Source organism: Perissodus microlepis, chromosome 11 (genome assembly GCF_051167445.1).
Source record: "Perissodus microlepis isolate ML-2025 ecotype Zambia chromosome 11, ASM5116744v1, whole genome shotgun sequence".
Classification (NCBI taxonomy): domain Eukaryota; kingdom Metazoa; phylum Chordata; class Actinopteri; order Cichliformes; family Cichlidae; genus Perissodus; species Perissodus microlepis.
The window spans coordinates 19,635,778-19,655,018 of NC_140471.1; the positions used below are offsets into that span (position 1 = coordinate 19,635,778).

Below are 19,241 nucleotides of genomic sequence, written 5' to 3' on the forward strand. Positions count from 1 at the left end.
ACAGCTGGCGCGAACCCCGGAGCGCACTGCGGCTCCTACGAGTCAAACAACCACTTAAAATTTTCAAAAAGGCAGGCCTTGTTAGAGAGCATCACACAGTGGTTAAAATCTCAATGACAGAGACCATGGTCCTTTGATAAACATTATATTTCATGCTTCATTCATTTGATGTTCTTTATCATAGTCTATTATTTGATTGATTACTTTTTTTGTTCTGCCTATTCAGTTTTTTTGTCATCCACTGGAACAATTTGAACTGCACTAATGTGATGATGGAAAGAGAAATACTTTTGTTATCCCATACTTTCTTTTAATTCTTTTGGTACAGCAGTTGCAATGAATAATAATATTACTGATGATGATAAAATGCAGGAGATGATTTTGTGCCTGACAGATACTTTAAATTATTGAGGTTGATCGCAAGTGATATGAAAGATTTCCTTTATCTGTCCTTGTGTCATCAGAGCTGAATGTAACTTTGGAGAAGATTGTAAATGTGGTAAGGATACAGGCTGGTTAATTAGCAAGTCAACTAATGGTTAGGCTCTGCTAGAACTTTGTCTGAGCATTCTCACGCCGGTACAGTAGACGGCAACATGCACCTTTGACTTCGGTTTGGACCGCGCCGCCTGAGGAAGAAGAAAAAAAGGCGCCGAAGAAGGCCATTTTCGCGTTTCAGACCACACTCCATACCAGTTGGTGGCGGTAATGCACCATTCAGTTGTTTGTCAACTGGCAATAAAAATTTAAAAAAAGGAAGAAGAAGGCAATTTTCTCTGAAACAGTGCCGTGAGAGCGATGTACCCGAGCTTTATTGTTCTCATTATCTCCACTACTCTCGATGTTTTAACGAGAGTCTTTGGTTGCCTTTTGTGTAAGTTCTGACGTTGGTTATGTGACAGTATGGTGGTAATATTAAAAAAAGAAAACGTCGTCATTGCTGCTGGCCGGGTTCGGGCGATAAACGAGCTAGCGCTAAAGCTACAGGCCTAGCTGGGTACAAAGACGAGTGCAGCTAAGCTCGACATTTTGTTCTTGGTTTCAGCGGCAGAGGCGTTTGAAGTGCCAGAAACAACATGGGCAACAATCCACGTTAGCTAATCTCAGCTGGCATACAAGGTTACGATGTTTGCAGGTTGCGTGTATTTTACTTGTATATTTTGTCAACGATGCGGCTGACGGGGGCATGTCCGATTCAGTATTGGCGACGTGGTTGTTATGTACTTGGAGCACTGAGCTTTTGATTAGTTGCACGTTGGTGACACATTTAAGTCATTTAGCAAGCTATTGTACATGTTGGGGGTTTCTCTACGTGGATGGCCAACCTGGAACAGTTAAGGCTCTGTCGTTGGTCGTGCCCCCCTCCCGTGATGCATGGGTGGTGATTTCTGGTTGACAGCAACTGTCAGTTTGCAAAGATTCTGAGATCTCCCTGCCGTGCATGAAAGCGACTCATCAAGATACCATGTTAGTTCGTTTTCTCATTGATATTGGTGGTAAAAGGTCCTGTGATTTTCACTTTGGGTTAATGATCTTGAACTGAGCAGTGACTTCAGCGTACTGCTGCATAAGGACCATATGAGCGACTGGCTCAAAGTCTTACTTATTTCCTTTACCTGATACAGCCATTGCTGCTATAAACTGCACGTTTTGGAATCATTGGGAGAAGCTGGATCAAGGCGGCAATGTAGTGAAGAAACCTTGAAGAAGAGCAACATCCTGATTTCTTTTGGGGGTTTTTTCCTGCTTTGGTTCATCAGAAACAACAGTCTAGCTCGACCTGTCCGACCAGCTTGAAAGCAGGAAATCTGAACTGGTAACACAAAAAAGGAGTGAACAAAGGAGTGTGAATTTTCACCATCTAATTAGGTTTGCTTATAAGAAGATCCAAATTCATTTAATTATGAATTGAGGTGGACTTTGTGGTGGCTGAAGCATAAAACGTTTTTTTAACTAGCTTTTTACGAGCAGTCAGCTATTAACTTCTGAAAAATTGGAGTGTTTTGCACAGCTTTGAAGCTAAAATGTACATAATTGATACATTTGGGTATTGTAAGTAACGGCAAGTAAGGACTTCTTTGCCCAAAACAAATGAAAATGCTGCTTTGAGCTATGACCACACTGGTATACTCCTAGCTCTAAAGCAATACTGAAGGGTTTCACGGGTTTCACGTGTTGTAAATGTGCAGCTTAATGTGCTTGTGAAGTCTGAGACTGATTTGGAGCAGCGTTTGATCATGTCTGGAACAGATGGAGCAAAGGTTAACGGTTGGAGATGTTATCTGCTGTTAAGCGTGATCTTGTCATTTTTTCTGTAAGATGACAGTGCCAGATGAAGAACTACTCCCTACCACCCACCCCCCCACCAAGCGCAGATTTCACAGCTGGATTTATGACTGGTCATCGAGGCTGTTCTCCTACAGTTGATCACTTGGCTAAATAAGTGGACATTATTTATAAACTTGAAAGTGGACTCGCTATATTGAGGATTTTTCTTCTTTGGGAGGTGGTTTCATTTTCAGCTTGGCATCTTTCAGAACTAATCTTGCTCGGTTATTGAAACCAGTATGGTGTGATTTTTATTTTTATTTTTTTTCCCCTCATTTGCTGGTGAACACTGTGCCACCGATGTTTTTTTTTTTTGTTTGTTTGGGTTTTTGGTGAAGTCAGTTTGGTGGGAACTTGAGTCAAATATTTTAAATAGTGAGCAGAATTTTAGTTTTAATATGGTCTGTGTTTTAGTTCCTTAATTTTGCTGCGATTTCAACGTAAAGGCCTTTAGTTTTGTGCTTTGAAGCTTGGCTCTTTAGAATGTGATTTGAATTTGTGATTAACCTCTGCAGTTCTTATTAGGCAGTCTTGTGTTTTTTTTAAAATCGGCCATTTTGGGTATTGGTGTAATGGTGTATCTGCCCCTAAGAGTGCAATGCTTTTCAGATTCCATGGTGGTACAGTGAAATGCCGGGAAATTGGCACAGAGCTACAGATGCTCTGTTGGCAATAATATTATTCTATATCCTTCTGTCTACAGGTGCTGTTGTTTGTGCTTCAGCATGGCGGTCGTCATCCGTTTACAGGGCCTGAGAGTCACAGCGGGTTCTGAGGATATTCGCAGGTTCTTCACTGGCCTCAAAATTCCTGATGGAGGGGTGCATATAATTGGTGGGGAGCGAGACGAGGCTTTCATTATCTTTGCTTCAGATGAAGATGCAAGAAGAGCCATGATACGGTCAGGTGGTGTCATTAGAGGCTCACCTGTTACATTGTTGTTAAGTAGTAAAGCAGAGTTTCAAAATATGCTCGAAAGAACAACAAAAATTGTGGAGAGGGATCAGAAAAGGCGGCTTGAAGATGACGTTGGACATCCTCGCAGATCTATGGAGCCAGAGATGGGCAGGAGATCAGCCAGCAGATCGGGTGACACTCCTCCACCCCTGCTCCAGAGGGCCCCAAACACAGATGATGTGTTTTTGTTTCTAAAAGGTCTGCCTTTCTCTGTCACTGAAAAGGAAATTTGTGACTTTTTTGGTGGTTTAGTTGTTGATGAAGTTGTTTTAGTAAAAAATCGCCAAGAATTAAACAATGGAACAGGTTTTGTCAAATTTGCAACAAGAGAGGATGCAATGGAAGGGTTGAAGAGAGATCGGGAATACATTGGCGCAAGGTATATTGAGATCTCCACGACAACATTGAATGATTGGCATCGGGTTACTGGTAGAATGCCAACAGCTGTCATAGGTGGCAGTTTCCACAGGGGGAGATCACCCACTCCCAATCAGAGGGATCCACAGCACCGTGTAAGGTCACGATCGCCTGTGGCTCAGAGGCACATTGCTCCTTCAGAAGGGGAGTACTGTGTTTTGTTGGAAAATCTGTCATTTGCAGTGGAAAAAGAACATATAAAACGTCTTTTTCATAATGCGAAACTTGGGGATGACCAGATCCTGCACTTGATTGACTCTGACGGGAAACAAAAAAGATCTGCACTGGTGCTGTTCAAGAGTTTGCGTGACTATTGTGAAGCTTTAGCTCATGAAAAAAGACAGTTTTTCAATCGACTAGTGCATACCCGTCCAGTTTCGAGGGAGAACATGATTGCCCTTCTGAAACCTCAAGGTACCACTGTCCTGCCTTCTGGAAACTCTGAAAGGTTTCAGGAGGGGCCTGCGTCTTACTCCAGTGATCCTTATGACTCAGAGAAGAGATGCGTGTTAGTGCGAAACCTGCCATTCGATGTACGAAAAGTTGAGATCATCGACTTCTTTCTTGGGTTTAATATCACAGAGGACAATGTGTGTGTGCTGCAGGACCGAGAAGGTGCTGGGGTTGGACAAGCTTTGGTGTCCTTTGGATCTGAGACAGAGGCTATGAGGGCACTCATTCGCGATGGACGACGGTTTCTTGGGTCAAAAGTCATACTAAAATGCATTACATGTTCTGAGATGCAGGAGTTGGGTGCTGATCCACCGTGGTGCAAGAGCCACTGCTGAGAGGGGAGCAGTACTCGGGCAAGAGCAACGAAGCATCTTATCTCACTGGTGACACTTCATATCCTGACTTCAGGGTTCCTCGTGATGGGGGTATACCAGTAACTAATGCACAGGATAGCATCCATGGAGGTATTGATTATGAGCCTCGTGCAGCGCGGTCTCGTTCTCCAGAAGACCGGGGCAATGGAGTTCGTGGCAGTTTTCGCTCCCCTGTGGAGCCTTTTGACGCTCCCACCTGTGTTCAGTTACTCAACCTACCTTTCCAAATCAGAAGTGAAGAAATCTACGATTTTTGTTACGGGTATCGTATAATACCTGGATCTGTGTCACTGCAGTATGACCAGAGTGGAAAACCTAAAGGCTCTGCTACTTTGGTATTTGAGTCTCGTCGAGAGGCTTTAACGGCAGTTGAAGAACTAGGTGGGAGACCGATAGGGCAGAGAAAAATAAAGCTACTCCTTGTGTGAAAGTAGAATTGCTTTTCATTGCACTTAAAATTCCAGGTGTAATTGGAAATGTAAACAATGTTGATTTGAAAAACCACTGCCTTGTGTTTTGATTTAGTTTTTTTTTTTTTTGTTCGTTTTTTTTTTTTTTGGTAGGGGGGGGAAAAAGGAGGGTGATGGGGGCTGTTGATATGGGATGGCTTTATGATTCTAACTATAAAGTTAGCTTGCATGTATTTAATTTAGCCTTGTTTTATCTGCTAAAAGCAATACTCTATTTCAATTTTTGATTGAACTTGTTATAGTGTGTATTCCATTTCATCTTACTGTCTTTTTGTCATTTTAAAATAAAAATGGATGCTTTTGAATTGTTGACATTAAATTAGGATCTGCTGATCAAGCTTGTCTATACAGGATAAAGATAAATAATGAATAAAAAATATTTCGAGTTCAGTGATGTATTTTTTTTTTTCTCCCCTCAAAGACCTGTTATGATATTCTGCATTTTATTGATTTTATTTTTTTGTAGACAGCCTTCAAAGAACAAAACCTTAAATACGACCACTGTTTAAATGGTCACTACTCATCTGTAGTGGTGAGTATGGTGTACTGACAGGTTTCAAATAATAACTATAGAGGCCTGTCTAAAACTATTGCTTGCTCCGCTACTTCTGCGCCCTAGCTTCAGCATGGGTGAATGGTGGTACGACCGAGCCAGAATGCGCTCATAGTTAGCGAAGAGTTGTGGGAGAGCTCTAAAACACAAATGATAGCGAATGCAGCGCCTCGGGAAGTGTTTAAAATGACAAGACTAACAGTCTGATCCCCCAACGAAGTGTTTTGAGCATGTGTTTTAGCCACTTTTTATTTGTATCAGCCACTAATCAAGTGCCTCTGTGTCTGAGGCTTCTCTGTTCAACATCACATGATATGGGTGCACAGCTGGAGCGAACCCCGGAGCGCACTGCGGCTCCTACGAGTCAAACAACCACTTAAAATTTCAAAAAGGCAGGCCTTGTTAGAGAGCATCATACAGTGGTTAAAATCTCAATAACAGAGACCTTGGTCCTTTGATAAACATATTTCATGCTTCATTTATTTGATGTTCTTTATCATAGTCTATTATTTGATTGATTACTTTTTTGTTCTGCCTATTCAGTTTTTTTGTCATCCACTGGAACAATTTGAACTGCACTAATGTGATGATGGAAAGAAAAATACTTTTGTTATCCCATACTTTCTTTTAATTCTTTTGGTACAGCAGTTGCAATGAATAATAATATTACTGATGATGATAATATGCAGGAGATGATTCTGTGCCTGACAGATACTTTAAATTATTGAGGTTGATCGCAAGTGATATGAAAGATTTCCTTTATCTGTCCTTGTGTCATCAGAGCTGAATCAGCCTGTTAGAGAAAGTGATCTGCTGCTGTGGAAGCCCGTTTCCGCCACAAAAAAAAAGTATCCATAACTTAAAGTTTCGCGTTATCTTTCTTGAAATTTCAAGCTACTTTCCTGAAATTTCGACTTATTAACTCTAAATTTTGAGATAAGTAGCTCAAAATTTTGACTCACTTTTCTCAAAATTTGGCAGAGCTAACTTGAAATTTTGAATTAATAAGTCAAAATTTTGAGAAAATAAGTGGAAATTTTGAGAAAATAACTCAAAGATTTGAGAAAGATAACTCAAAATTTCAAGTTATGGATACTTTTTTTTCTTCCTTTTTTAGTGGTTGAAATGGGCTTCCATAAAAAATTTCAGAGCGGTTTATTCAGTTTTCTGGTATCAGCTCCAATGCTGCTCCCGCAGCAGACTACACCAAGGTACACTGCACTCACAACAACTAAATGGCAGATTTCATCTGATTGCCGGATCTCTGTTTTGATTTGTTCTTTTTTTTTTTGTATTATCATTAGAAATAGCAGAAAATATTAACACACACACACACACAGACAATATAAAACTGTATATTGTGGGAGAAAAAAAACTCCAGATGAATGTAACTTTGGAGAAGATTGTAAATGTGGTAAGGATACAGGCTGGTTAATTAGCAAGTCAACTAATGGTTAGGCTCTGCTAGAACTTTGTCTGAGCATTCTCACGCCGGTACAGTAGACGGCAACATGCACCTTTGACTTCGGTTTGGACCGCGCCGCCTGAGGAAGAAGAAAAAAAGGCGCCGAAGAAGGCCATTTTCGCGTTTCAGACCACACTCCATACCAGTTGGTGGCGGTAATGCACCATTCAGTTGTTTGTCAACTGGCAATAAAAATTTAAAAAAAGGAGGAAGAAGAAGGCCATTTTCCCCTGAAACAGTGCCGTGAGAGAGACGTACCCGAGCTTTATTGTTCTCATTATCTCCACTACTCTCGATATTTTAACGAGAGTCTTTGGTTGCCTTTTGTGTAAGTTCTGACGTTGGTTATGTGACAATATGGTGGTAATATTAAAAAAAAAAAGAAAACGTCGTCATTGCTGCTGGCCGGGTTCGGGCGATAAACGAGCTAGCGCTAAAGCTACAGGCCTAGCTGGGTACAAAGATGAGTGCAGCTAAGCTCGACATTTTGTTCTTGGTTTCAGCAGCAGAGGCGTTTGAAGTGCCAGAAACAACATGGGCAACAATCCACGTTAGCTAATCTCAGCTGGCATACAAGGTTACGATGTTTGCAGGTTGCGTGTATTTTACGTGTATATTTTGTCAACGATGCGGCTGACGGGGGCATGTCCGATTCAGTATTGGCGACGTGGTTGTTATGTACTTGGAGCACTGAGCTTTTGATTAGTTGCACGTTGGTGACACATTTAAGTCATTTAGCAAGCTATTGTACATGTTGGGGGTTTCTCTACGTGGATGGCCAACCTGGAACAGTTAAGGCTCTGTCTTTGGTCGTGCCCCCCTCCCGTGATGCATGGGTGGTGATTTCTGGTTGACAGCAACTGTCAGTTTGCAAAGATTCTGAGATCTCCCTGCCGTGCATGAAAGCGACTCATCAAGATACCATGTTAGTTCGTTTTCTCATTGATATTGGTGGTAAAAGGTCCTGTGATTTTCACTTTGGGTTAATGATCTTGAACTGAGCAGTGACTTCAGCGTACTGCTGCATAAGGACCATATGAGCGACTGGCTCAAAGTCTTACTTATTTCCTTTACCTGATACAGCCATTGCTGCTATAAACTGCACGTTTTGGAATCATTGGGAGAAGCTGGATCAAGGCGGCAATGTAGTGAAGAAACCTTGAAGAAGAGCAACATCCTGATTTCGTTGTTTTGGTTTTTTTTCCCCTGCTTTGGTTCATCAGAAACAACAGTCTAGCTCGACCTGTCCGACCAGCTTGAAAGCAGGAAATCTGAACTGGTAACACAAAAAAGGAGTGAACAAAGGAGTGTGAATTTTCACCATCTAATTAGGTTTGCTTATAAGAAGATCCAAATTCATTTAATTATGAATTGTGCTGGCTGAAGCATAAAACGTTTTTTTAACTAGCTTTTTACGAGCAGTCAGCTATTAACTTCTGAAAAATTGGAGTGTTTTGCACAGCTTTGAAGCTAAAATGTACATAATTGATACATTTGGGTATTGTAAGTAACGGCAAGTAAGGACTTCTTTGCCCAAAACAAATGAAAATGCTGCTTTGAGCTATGACCACACTGGTATACTCTTAGCTCTAAAGCAATACTGAAGGGTTTCACGGGTTTCACGTGTTGTAAATGTGCAGCTTAATGTGCTTGTGAAGTCTGAGACTGATTTGGAGCAGCGTTTGATCATGTCTGGAACAGATGGAGCAAAGGTTAACGGTTGGAGATGTTATCTGCTGTTAAGCGTGATCTTGTCATTTTTTTCTGTAAGATGACAGTGCCAGATGAAGAACTACTCCCTACCACCCACCCCCCCACCAAGCGCAGATTTCACAGCTGGATTTATGACTGGTCATCGAGGCTGTTCTCCTACAGTTGATCACTTGGCTAAATAAGTGGACATTATTTATAAACTTGAAAGTGGACTCGCTATATTGAGGATTTTTCTTCTTTGGGAGGTGGTTTCATTTTCAGCTTGGCATCTTTCAGAACTAATCTTGCTTGGTTATTGAAACCAGTATGGTGTGATTTTTATTTTTATTTTTTTTCCCCTCATTTGCTGGTGAACACTGTGCCACCGATGTTTTTTTGTTTGTTTGTTTGTTTGTTTGGGTTTTTGGTGAAGTCAGTTTGGTGGGAACTTGAGTCAAATATTTTAAATAGTGAGCAGAATTTTAGTTTTAATATGGTCTGTGTTTTAGTTCCTTAATTTTGCTGCGATTTCAACGTAAAGGCCTTTAGTTTTGTGCTTTGAAGCTTGGCTCTTTAGAATGTGAGGCGAATTTGTGATTAACCTCTGCAGTTCTTATTAGGCAGTCTTGTGTGTTTTTTAAAATCGGCCATTTTGGGTATTGGTGTAATGGTGTATCTGCCCCTAAGAGTGCAATGCTTTTCAGATTCCATGGTGGTACAGTGAAATGCCGGGAAATTGGCACAGAGCTACAGATGCTCTGTTGGCAATAATATTATTCTATATCCTTCTGTCTACAGGTGCTGTTGTTTGTGCTTCAGCATGGCGGTCGTCATCCGTTTACAGGGCCTGAGAGTCACAGCGGGTTCTGAGGATATTCGCAGGTTCTTCACTGGCCTCAAAATTCCTGATGGAGGGGTGCATATAATTGGTGGGGAGCGAGACGAGGCTTTCATTATCTTTGCTTCAGATGAAGATGCAAGAAGAGCCATGATACGGTCAGGTGGTGTCATTAGAGGCTCACCTGTTACATTGCTGTTAAGTAGTAAAGCAGAGATGCAGAATATGCTCGACAGAACAACAAAAATTGTGGAGAGGGATCAGAAAAGGCGGCTTGAAGATGACGTTGGACATCCTCGCAGATCTATGGAGCCAGAGATGGGCAGGAGATCAGCCAGCAGATCGGGTGACACTCCTCCACCCCTGCTCCAGAGGGCCCCAAACACAGATGATGTGTTTTTGTTTCTAAAAGGTCTGCCTTTCTCTGTCACTGAAAAGGAAATTTGTGACTTTTTTGGTGGTTTAGTTGTTGATGAAGTTGTTTTAGTAAAAAATCGCCAAGGATTAAACAATGGAACAGGTTTTGTCAAATTTGCAACAAGAGAGGATGCAATGGAAGGGTTGAAGAGAGATCGGGAATACATTGGCGCAAGGTATATTGAGATCTCCACGACAACATTGAATGATTGGCATCGGGTTACTGGTAGAATGCCAACAGCTGTCATAGGTGGCAGTTTCCAAAGGGGGCGGTCACCCATTCTCGATCAGAGGGATCCACAGCACCGTGTAAGGTCACGATCGCCTGTGGCTCAGAGGCACATTGCTCCTTCAGAAGGGGAGTACTGTGTTTTGTTGGAAAATCTGTCATTTGCAGTGGAAAAAGAACATATAAAACGTCTTTTTCATAATGCGAAACTTGGGGATGACCAGATCCTGCACTTGATTGACTCTGACGGGAAACAAAAAAGATCTGCACTGGTGCTGTTCAAGAGTTTGCGTGACTATTGTGAAGCTTTAGCTCATGAAAAAAGACAGTTTTTCAATCGACTAGTGCATACCCGTCCAGTTTCGAGGGAGAACATGATTGCCCTTCTGAAACCTCAAGGTACCACTGTCCGGCCTTCTGGAAACTCTGAAAGGTTTCAGGAGGGGCCTGCGTCTTACTCCAGTGATCCTTATGACTCAGAGAAGATATGTGTGTTTGTGCGAAACCTGCCATTCGATGTACGAAAAGTTGAGATCATCGACTTCTTCCTTGGGTTTAATATCACAGAGGACAATGTGTGTGTGCTGCAGGACCGAGAAGGTGCTGGGGTTGGACAAGCTTTGGTGGTCTTTGGATCTGAGACAGAGGCTATGAGGGCACTCATTCTCGATGGACGACGGTTTCTTGGGTCAAAAGTCATACTAAAATGCATTACACGTTCTGAGATGCAGGAGTTGGGTGTTGATCCACCAGTGGTGCAAGAGCCACTGCTGAGAGGGGAGCAGTACTCGGGCAAGAGCAACGAAGCATCTTATCTCACTGGTGACACTTCATATTCTGACTTCAGGGTTCCTCGTGATGGGGGTATACCAGTAACTAATGCACAGGATAGCATCCATGGAGGTATTGATTATGAGCCTCGTGCAGCGCGGTCTCGTTCTCCAGAAGACCGGGGCAATGGAGTTCGTGGCAGTTTTCGCTCCCCTGTGGAGCCTTTTGACGCTCCCACCTGTGTTCAGTTACTCAACCTACCTTTCCAAATCAGAAGTGAAGAAATCTACGATTTTTGTTACGGGTATCGTATAATACCTGGATCTGTGTCACTGCAGTATGACCAGAGTGGAAAACCTAAAGGCTCTGCTACTTTGGTATTTGAGTCTCGTCGAGAGGCTTTAACAGCAGTTGAAGAACTAGGTGGGAGACCAATAGGGCAGAGAAAAATAAAGCTACTCCTTGTGTGAAAGTAAAATTGCTTTTCATTGCACTTAAAATTCCAGGTGTAATTGGAAATTTGAAAAACCACTGCCTTGTGTTTTGATTTAAAATTTTTTTTTTTTTTTTTTTTTTTTTTGTTTTTTGTAGGGGGGAAAAAGGAGGGTGATGGGGGCTGTTGATATGGGATGGCTTTATGATTCTAACTATAAAGTTAGCTTGCATGTATTTAATTTAGCCTTGTTTTATCTGCTAAAAGCAATACTCTATTTCAATTTTTGATTGAACTTGTTATAGTGTGTATTCCATTTCATCTTACTGTCTTTTTGTCATTTTAAAATAAAAATGGATGCTTTTGAATTGTTGACATTAAATTAGGATCTGGTGATCAAGCTTGTCTATACAGGATACAGATAAATAATGAATAAAAAATATTTCGAGTTCAGTGATGTATTTTTTTTTCTCCTCTCAAAGACCTGTTATGATATTCTGCATTTTATTGATTTTATTTTTTTGTAGACAGCCTTCAAAGAACAAAACCTTAAATACGACCACTGTTTAAATGGTCACTACTCATCTGTAGTGGTGAGTATGGTGTACTGACAGGTTTCAAATAATAACTATAGAGGCCTGTCTAAAACTATTGCGTGGTTGTTGTTTTTTTTGTGTGTGTGCTTTCTGCTCATTTTACATAATTTGTAAGCACTGGGAGAGCTGCTCACCTCAAACCTAGTGAGAAAATTAGTTTAAAAATGTGAATGTTTAAAATGACAATATCTAATTTTCTGTTGTGTATAACAATCTAAAATAGCTTTGTATACAAAATTTCTCAAGACATTTAGTTAACTGATAAACGTTAGTTGATCAACCACTAAGCACTTATCCAATTTTGCAACGAGGTGTACCGGGTCCTGGTAGCCGCCTAAGCAATGGCGAGGTGTGGCTTCACATCAAATACGGCTGTTACAGAAGACGTACAGTTATAAAAAGAAAAAACACTCCTTTTAATGCTGTAAAGATAGTCAATACCTACTTGTACAGAAAAAAACATTAGTCAGATATTGATAAAATTGCTAATTAGATTAAATGTAGAAACAACACTACTCCCTTTTCACAACAGTAGAACGTGTATCGATGATGGTGACTGCACGAGTTTTATTTTGAAAATTAAAATTCGGAAGTCGTGTGTTATTTGTGTTTTTTCTTCCTCTTGACTAGCATGACACTGGTGAGGCGAACAGGCTGAAATCCACGCTGAGGGAATTTCGTAGAACTAGAGGTGAATAAATTTTAAACCTCGATATCTATAAATTCGCGCGATGAGCAGAGCGTTGCTAGTTAGATTTAATAGATGTTTATAGGAGTTCAAACTTTTGCATCGTTTTCCAAGTTATGTTTTTCTATTGTCTTATTTTTCTTTCTCGTTTTGTTGTTTTAACGTCATTTAGCCTATCTGTACACACAATGCTGACCATTAAATACGCAGCGAACTGTGAACGTTCACATCAACCGCTAATGTTAACGTTAGCTGCTCGCCGTTGCCTTGATGCGCAGGCTTTACACAGATTCATTTTATTTTTTGGGGGGTGCCATGAGCGCGTTATAATGGACAGCGGGATCGTTACACCTGTTTTCAAAAGGGTTTTTGTTAATGCAGTTAAATTGAGATTTAGATTTTTAGAAAAGGCTTTTAACAACTATTGTTGACAGCCTCATAAAGTTTGGCAAGTTAGCTTACATCCAGTGTAGTAAAGTTAAGCTAAAAGAAACATGTTAAGTAACAAGTAAATAAACAACTAACATTAAACCGATTTTTATTTAAGTATATTAAGCCGGAGAATATATTATTTATGTAAGGTTCTTATTTAATTATTTTTCTATTCTGTTTCTCTGTATGCTAAACCTTAGGAGTTTGATATTTAACGGTCTAACCCTGACCAGACTATTTTAGCTAATAAAATGTGAATACTTTCTTTTACTTTGAAATTTCCCTATTTGTGTTTATCGTTATCAGTAATTCTTCCTTTTTATAACAGATATCACACCGCATTTAATCGTTGTTTTCTTTAAACAAAAATGAAATGAAAAATTGTTTAAACAAAATTACTATTATTATTATTGTTGTTGTCATTTGGCTAGCCTTGTCTGTGACTTCTTACAAAACACACTTTCACACCTGGAGGAGTTAACACCAGATGAGTTAGCATAATACTTTTTGCTGTACAATATAAAGTGCCTTGGGGTGACTGTTGCTGTTATTTGGCACTGTGTACTGTCACGTGAGAAAATTGGGACACCCCCATTAACTAATCAGCTCTTTATTATGAACTGTTCACATATCAATTTCCAATCATGATTTTATGTATTACTGGAAAAGAAAGCAACGTAATTGCAATTAAACAACATAAATGAACATTTTGTGAAACATCAAAAAAAGATAAACAAAAATGTTTGTTTTAATGGAGGAAAAAGTTAGGACACCCTACCCCCTGATAACTAGTGTTGCCTCCTTTGGCTCATATAACTTCAGCGAGACGCCTTTTGTAACTTTTTACCAGTCTCTGACATGATCAGAAGAAGGTTTGCTCCACTCCTCAGTGCAGAATTCTTTCAGCTGTGAGATGTTTGAGGGTTTTCTGGCATGTACAGCCCGTTTCAAGTCACCCCACAGCATCTTAATGGGGTTAGGATCAGGGCTTTGACTTTGCCATTCCAGGACTCTCCACTTCTTAGTTTTTAGCCAGTCCTTGGTGGATTTGCTGGTATGCTTTGGGTCATTGTCATGTTGCAGTGTCCAGTTCCGCTTCAGCTTTAATTTTTTAACAGATGGTCTCACATGTTCTTCAAGCACCCTCTGATACACAGCAGAATTCATGATGGATTCTGTGATGGTGAGCTGGCCAGGTCCTGCTGCAGCAAAGCATCCCCAAACTAGGATGCTGCCACCTCCATGCTTCACAGTTGGTATGAGGTTCTTTTCTTGGAAGGCTGTATTTGGTTTACGCCAAACATGTCTACTTTTCTGGTGTCCAAATAATTCAATTTTTTGACTCATCTGTCCAAAGAACATTATTCCAGAAGTCATGGTCTTTGTTCACTCTTAGTAAGCAAAGGTTTCCTCCTTGCACACCTCCCATGAAAGCGAAACTTGTGTAGAGATAGTAGAGTCATGCACTTTCACTTCGACAGTAGCCAGAGCCTGCTGTAGTTCCCGTGATGACATTTTAGGATTTTTGATGACTTCTTTGAGAATCTTGCGCTCTGCTCTGGGGGTTAATTTGCTGGGATGGCCAGACCTGGGCATGGTGGCAGTTGTTTTGAATGTCCTCCACTTGTAAACAATTTTCCGGTCGGTGGAATGGCTCAAATTCTTTTGAGATCTTTTTAAATCCCTTACCAGACTCTTAGCAGCCACAATCTTCTTTCTGAGAGCGTCACACAGCTCTTCAGTTCTCTTTTCTTATTTTTTTAATTGTTTAGTGATATTGTTTGGATTCCTCAGTATCATTAAAATTGGCATTAAATATCCATATGGCCAAATATATTTTAAAATATACAGGCTTTCATAGGGTGTCCTAATTTTCTCACATGACTGTATATAAATTGAACTGAAACAGGGACTGTGATTGCAGTTTGGTTTTGTATCACAAACGTTTTTTGTTTTTGTTTTTGTTTGTTTTGCTAGTTTCACAAAATCTAAGCAATCATCTTGTTATGTAGATGCATGACATTTACAACTTTTCATACCAATAAACTCAAATTATTTAGTGAAGTATTTGAATATTGTAGCTGTAAAAAAAGATACTTAATTATGAAATAATTAAGTCATTACCAATGGAAATAAAATAATATCAATAATTTATAGGGTCATAAATCATTACACACTATAGTGAAAAGTTGTAAGTATTCCTGATATGCAGCCTTGGCCTTGCTTTGGACTCCAAACCCCTCTTTTTAAAACACTGAAAAGTAATATATTAGTGACTAATGTCTCCTTCTGTTAATGCAGCACTGCTTAGTAGGCTTGTAGAAATTAGTTGGCTTAAAGCATGTTTGAACCTTACTGACGCCAGAATGGAGGTATCAAGGAGAAGAATCCTTCAAAAGCACCTGGAGCCAGCGAGACCCCTGCGCCGCTGCATTCCTGCCGACATTGGTAAGTCATCAGTGCAAGTAAACAGGATCAAATGTGCCAGTTTGAAATGTAATGCGTTCCCGTGTAATGAATGTTCATATGGGGATTTTAATACTTTGTTTAGATCCACCAATAAATCCTGCTGCACATGTCCTGATGGATCAAGAGGCAAGTAAAAAAAAAACCTAATTATGAAGATGGTTGCATGGTGATGCAGTGGTTAGTACTCGTGACTCATAGGAAGAAGGTTAGTTCTGTGTGGAGTTTAAATCTTCTCCATGTGTCTGCATGGCTTCTTCCCACAGTCCAAAGACATGCAAAGGTTAGGTTAATAGCTGTTCATCTGGACGTTACGTTTTCAATGGGAAAAATGTTTTGTCACTCATCCAATTGAATTCTTCAGTCTCGAGACTGAAGAATTCCCTTGGATGAGTGATGCAACGCTACGTCCAGATGAACAGAATCCACCTTTTGGGATTTACTTACCTGGATGATTGAGCATGCATCAAGACGTTAGGTTAATATGTGATTCTAAGTTGACTGTAGGTATGAATGTGAGTATGTCTGTCTCCCTCTCTATTACAGCTGTGCACTATGAAAGCTGGGATAAACTAAACATATTACATTTTTTTTCACAGAAGGTAAAATATAGTTTTGGTAAATGAAGCCTACTAATAAAAAAGGAGTTTAAATGTCATTGTTACAAAAAGGTGAAGCTGACAGTGTATATATGATATGGAGATACATGTATAACAGTACTGAAAAAAAGTACTAAAAAGCATCCACCTGTTTGAAGGTAATTCATAATCAAACAACAAAAAAGGATGGGAAAGTGAACATGTTCTAAGCTTTGACTTTCCATAGTTTGTCCATCAGGCTCTAGCTTGTCACTGCAAATATGGGTTTTGTAGAGATGCTGTTTGCCATGGTGAGATGTTGTCAGGCTAAGATTCATCTAAGATGATTTTTTTCCACTGTGTGACAACCTTATGCCACCAGAGTAAACCTGTGACACACCTCAACATTTGAGAACGGTGGCACTACACAAAGATGACACATAACACTAACCTAATGATTTCCTTTCAAATAACTAATAATTTAATTATTTGGCGCTTCAGTATTTTAGACTCATGATATCATGCTTTTTAAAAAAATATATTTAAGCTGAAATTTTGTATTTGATAGACAAATATTGGTGTAGAGCAGTTCTACAAGATCATCAACCTTCATAAACAGAAAAAAGGTGAGTCTTTTCTTCTTCTTCTTATATTATTTTTTTCCAAAATAATATATTTTACTGTCCCATAGGCTAATAAACAAGGCGTGGAAAGCACTTCAGCTTGTCAGTGTGGTAAACAAGTGTTTTTGGTGTGCATTCTAGTAGCTGCAATTCCAGAAATGTCAAGGAGGCTTAGCAGGAAATTAAAAGCAAGTATACACATAGATAGTACATTTCATATATTTTCTGAATCACAGATTAAGACACATACATTTGCATGAGAGTGAGACACAGTTTTCACTTCGTTCAGTGTTTTTTGTAAGGTTACGGTTTAATAACTTGCACATATAAAATGTATTCTGCCAGAAGAAAATCTATCACAATGCTGTAAATGCAAGGCTCTGAGAAAATGTTCTTCACAATTTTATACCAAACCTCTGAACCAAACATAACCTGCTCCTGGCCGTTCTAGTTTTTATTCTTCCACCTGCAGCTTTTCTGGTTTTTAAGGGTTCAAGCATAAAGATTAAATAAAAAACAAAATCATAGACTCAGTCTATGAACAAATTTGATGGGAAGTCAACAATATATGGTCCTGTTTTATGATCATATATTAAAGTTTATAGAACAATGAAACTATTTTAAAGTTTTTTGTTGCCAGCAGAAAAAAAAAATATCAAGGAATCAGATTTTGTCATCAGGGAAACTCAAAGACTTCAGACCCTCGTACTCTCCCCTCAGGTGTCTGAAGAATCTTCCTGGAATTAGTGTTTTGTGAAGAACTGTTTGGTCATTAGGCAGTAATTTTATACCGATTGGTCTCTAATCTGGAACATAACATGCTCCAGAGCAGGTTATAAGTTATCATGGCAATGTACCCCAGTAAGAAGTAAACCACCTTTGTAGTACGGGAAATCCAAGGTTAACTCTGAAGTTACCTGGATAATCCGATATCCTGCTTCACAGTCAGGCCTCTGGTCACTCTGACTGAAAATCCGAGCATCTCAACTCTACCGCTTCCAGCTCGACCTTGTCTCTTTTTGTCAGAGCCACTGTCTCCAAGCCATTCATCACAGCAGGTCTCGCTAACGTCTTGCAAATCTTCCCTTTCACTCTTGCAGCGATACTTCTGTCACACATCACTCAAACCCTGGTCTCCTCCACTCCCCCTTGCCTGCATGCTCTTCTTCACCTCGCTTATGCTCTGTTCATCCCTTTGAAGGGTTAACCCCATGTATTTAAACTCATTTACCCTCATTACCTCTATACTTTACAGCTTCACTGTTACACCTGTCATCAAACCATGAATTCATAAACAGTGACAAGGAGGAATTTTGGACCAAAGACATCACAAATATTTCCTCAAAAAGCTGATATTGTGAGGAATGACCACAAGAGGGCCTTAACATCCAGTAATCAGAGAATTATCACAGAACTGAATAAGCTGTCTTAGAAGGAATTTGTCTTTATAGTGAGGTTGTGTTCGATGTTAGCCAATGCAGAAGTGTTGGTGAATCCCAATGCATCACAAACATTTTTTTGTCAGCTTTATTACCTTTGAGGTAAAGAAGCAACCAGATTCTTTTGGATATCCCTAACTTGAACTCTTATACCATGTTTATCTTCAGACAGGATATCTTACACAAGGGACTTCTTAATTGGTCTTGCCAGTTGTCCGGAGGCCAGGAAGAAGCCAGAATTCTTGCCAGAGCACCCAATAGTGTTAAGTGAGGCAGTAAGTGTAAAATTGTTGTTGTTTACTTGCTAAGTGGTCCAAATAATATCAGTAGTGTCTGGATTTAAAATGCTTTTATACTATCTTCACAGAGAGATCTTGAGCAACTAAGGCTTTATGAAATGAGGATGAATGGCAAGAAAGATAAAATGTGAGTTTAATACTGTAAATTTGTTACCACAGTTTGACTTTAATGCCTTTTTCATACAGTAGAAAAACAGTAGAGAGTATAGATTATGATTTGAATGAAATACCCATTGTTCTTCAAGACTAATTTGAACAGTGGACATTTATAACACCAGTTAATGTGTATATGTATGAATTAAGTTAAAGTTAAAACCTAGAAAAAAAGGTAGTTTTTACGGTATATTGTTAAAATTAGGTCGCTAACATAAACACCATAATAAAAATATGTCACCTTTGTTTGTTTTTAGGGCGGCTGAAGGGCTTCACTCACCTTGAGAAATTAGTCTTGCTTGTGCAGTGTTTGTGTTTGCTGTTCTTCCTTTCAGTTTAATTTAACTTTTTATTTCCTATTTATTATTTTGCAGGAGGTTGACAAGAATTTCGGTTTTTGATAACCCCCTGAGAGTGCTGTAGTGTATTTATACTGTGTGAACACCTTTTTGAAACAGAATAAAAACTGAATGGCTACTTTTCAGATGCTTTAATAAAAGTCCTGAACTGAAGTGATGGCGTCAATTATGTTTACACATAATTAGAAGTTCTCTGGAGTTAAGATTTGCA

The 19,241-nt window shown here is 39.6% G+C and overlaps 2 protein-coding genes and 1 pseudogene across 5 annotated transcripts; all 3 read left to right on the forward strand.

Moving 5' to 3' along the window:
• Positions 1-785: 785 nt before the first annotated feature.
• On the forward strand, positions 786-5,389 carry LOC146377629 (RNA-binding protein 12B-like; annotated as a pseudogene). The gene is made up of 2 exons (XR_014801601.1): positions 786-874; positions 3,032-5,389. The product of XR_014801601.1 is annotated as an RNA-binding protein 12B-like (transcript).
• A 1,868-nt stretch (positions 5,390-7,257) lies between these two features.
• Positions 7,258-19,183, forward strand: gra (granulito). 3 transcript variants are annotated; one of them, XM_084943006.1, is made up of 8 exons: positions 7,258-7,345; positions 12,624-12,684; positions 15,091-15,561; positions 15,665-15,708; positions 16,726-16,783; positions 18,388-18,494; positions 18,587-18,645; positions 18,929-19,183. In XM_084943006.1, the coding sequence occupies exons 3-8, from the start codon at positions 15,393-15,395 to the stop codon at positions 18,954-18,956; spliced, it is 465 nt and encodes a 154-aa protein (XP_084799132.1). In that variant the 5' UTR covers positions 7,258-7,345; positions 12,624-12,684; positions 15,091-15,392; the 3' UTR covers positions 18,957-19,183. The 3 variants fall into 3 exon arrangements, with proteins under 3 accessions (XP_084799132.1, XP_084799135.1, XP_084799134.1); XM_084943009.1 differs by having other exon boundaries at positions 15,415-15,561; XM_084943008.1 differs by having other exon boundaries at positions 15,479-15,561.
• Positions 7,260-11,850, forward strand: LOC146377631 (RNA-binding protein 12B-like). Its single transcript, XM_084943003.1, has 2 exons — positions 7,260-7,345; positions 9,508-11,850. Exon 2 carries the CDS (start codon positions 9,530-9,532, stop codon positions 11,432-11,434), a length of 1,905 nt encoding a protein of 634 aa, XP_084799129.1. The 5' UTR covers positions 7,260-7,345; positions 9,508-9,529; the 3' UTR covers positions 11,435-11,850.
• Positions 19,184-19,241: the final 58 nt, after the last annotated feature.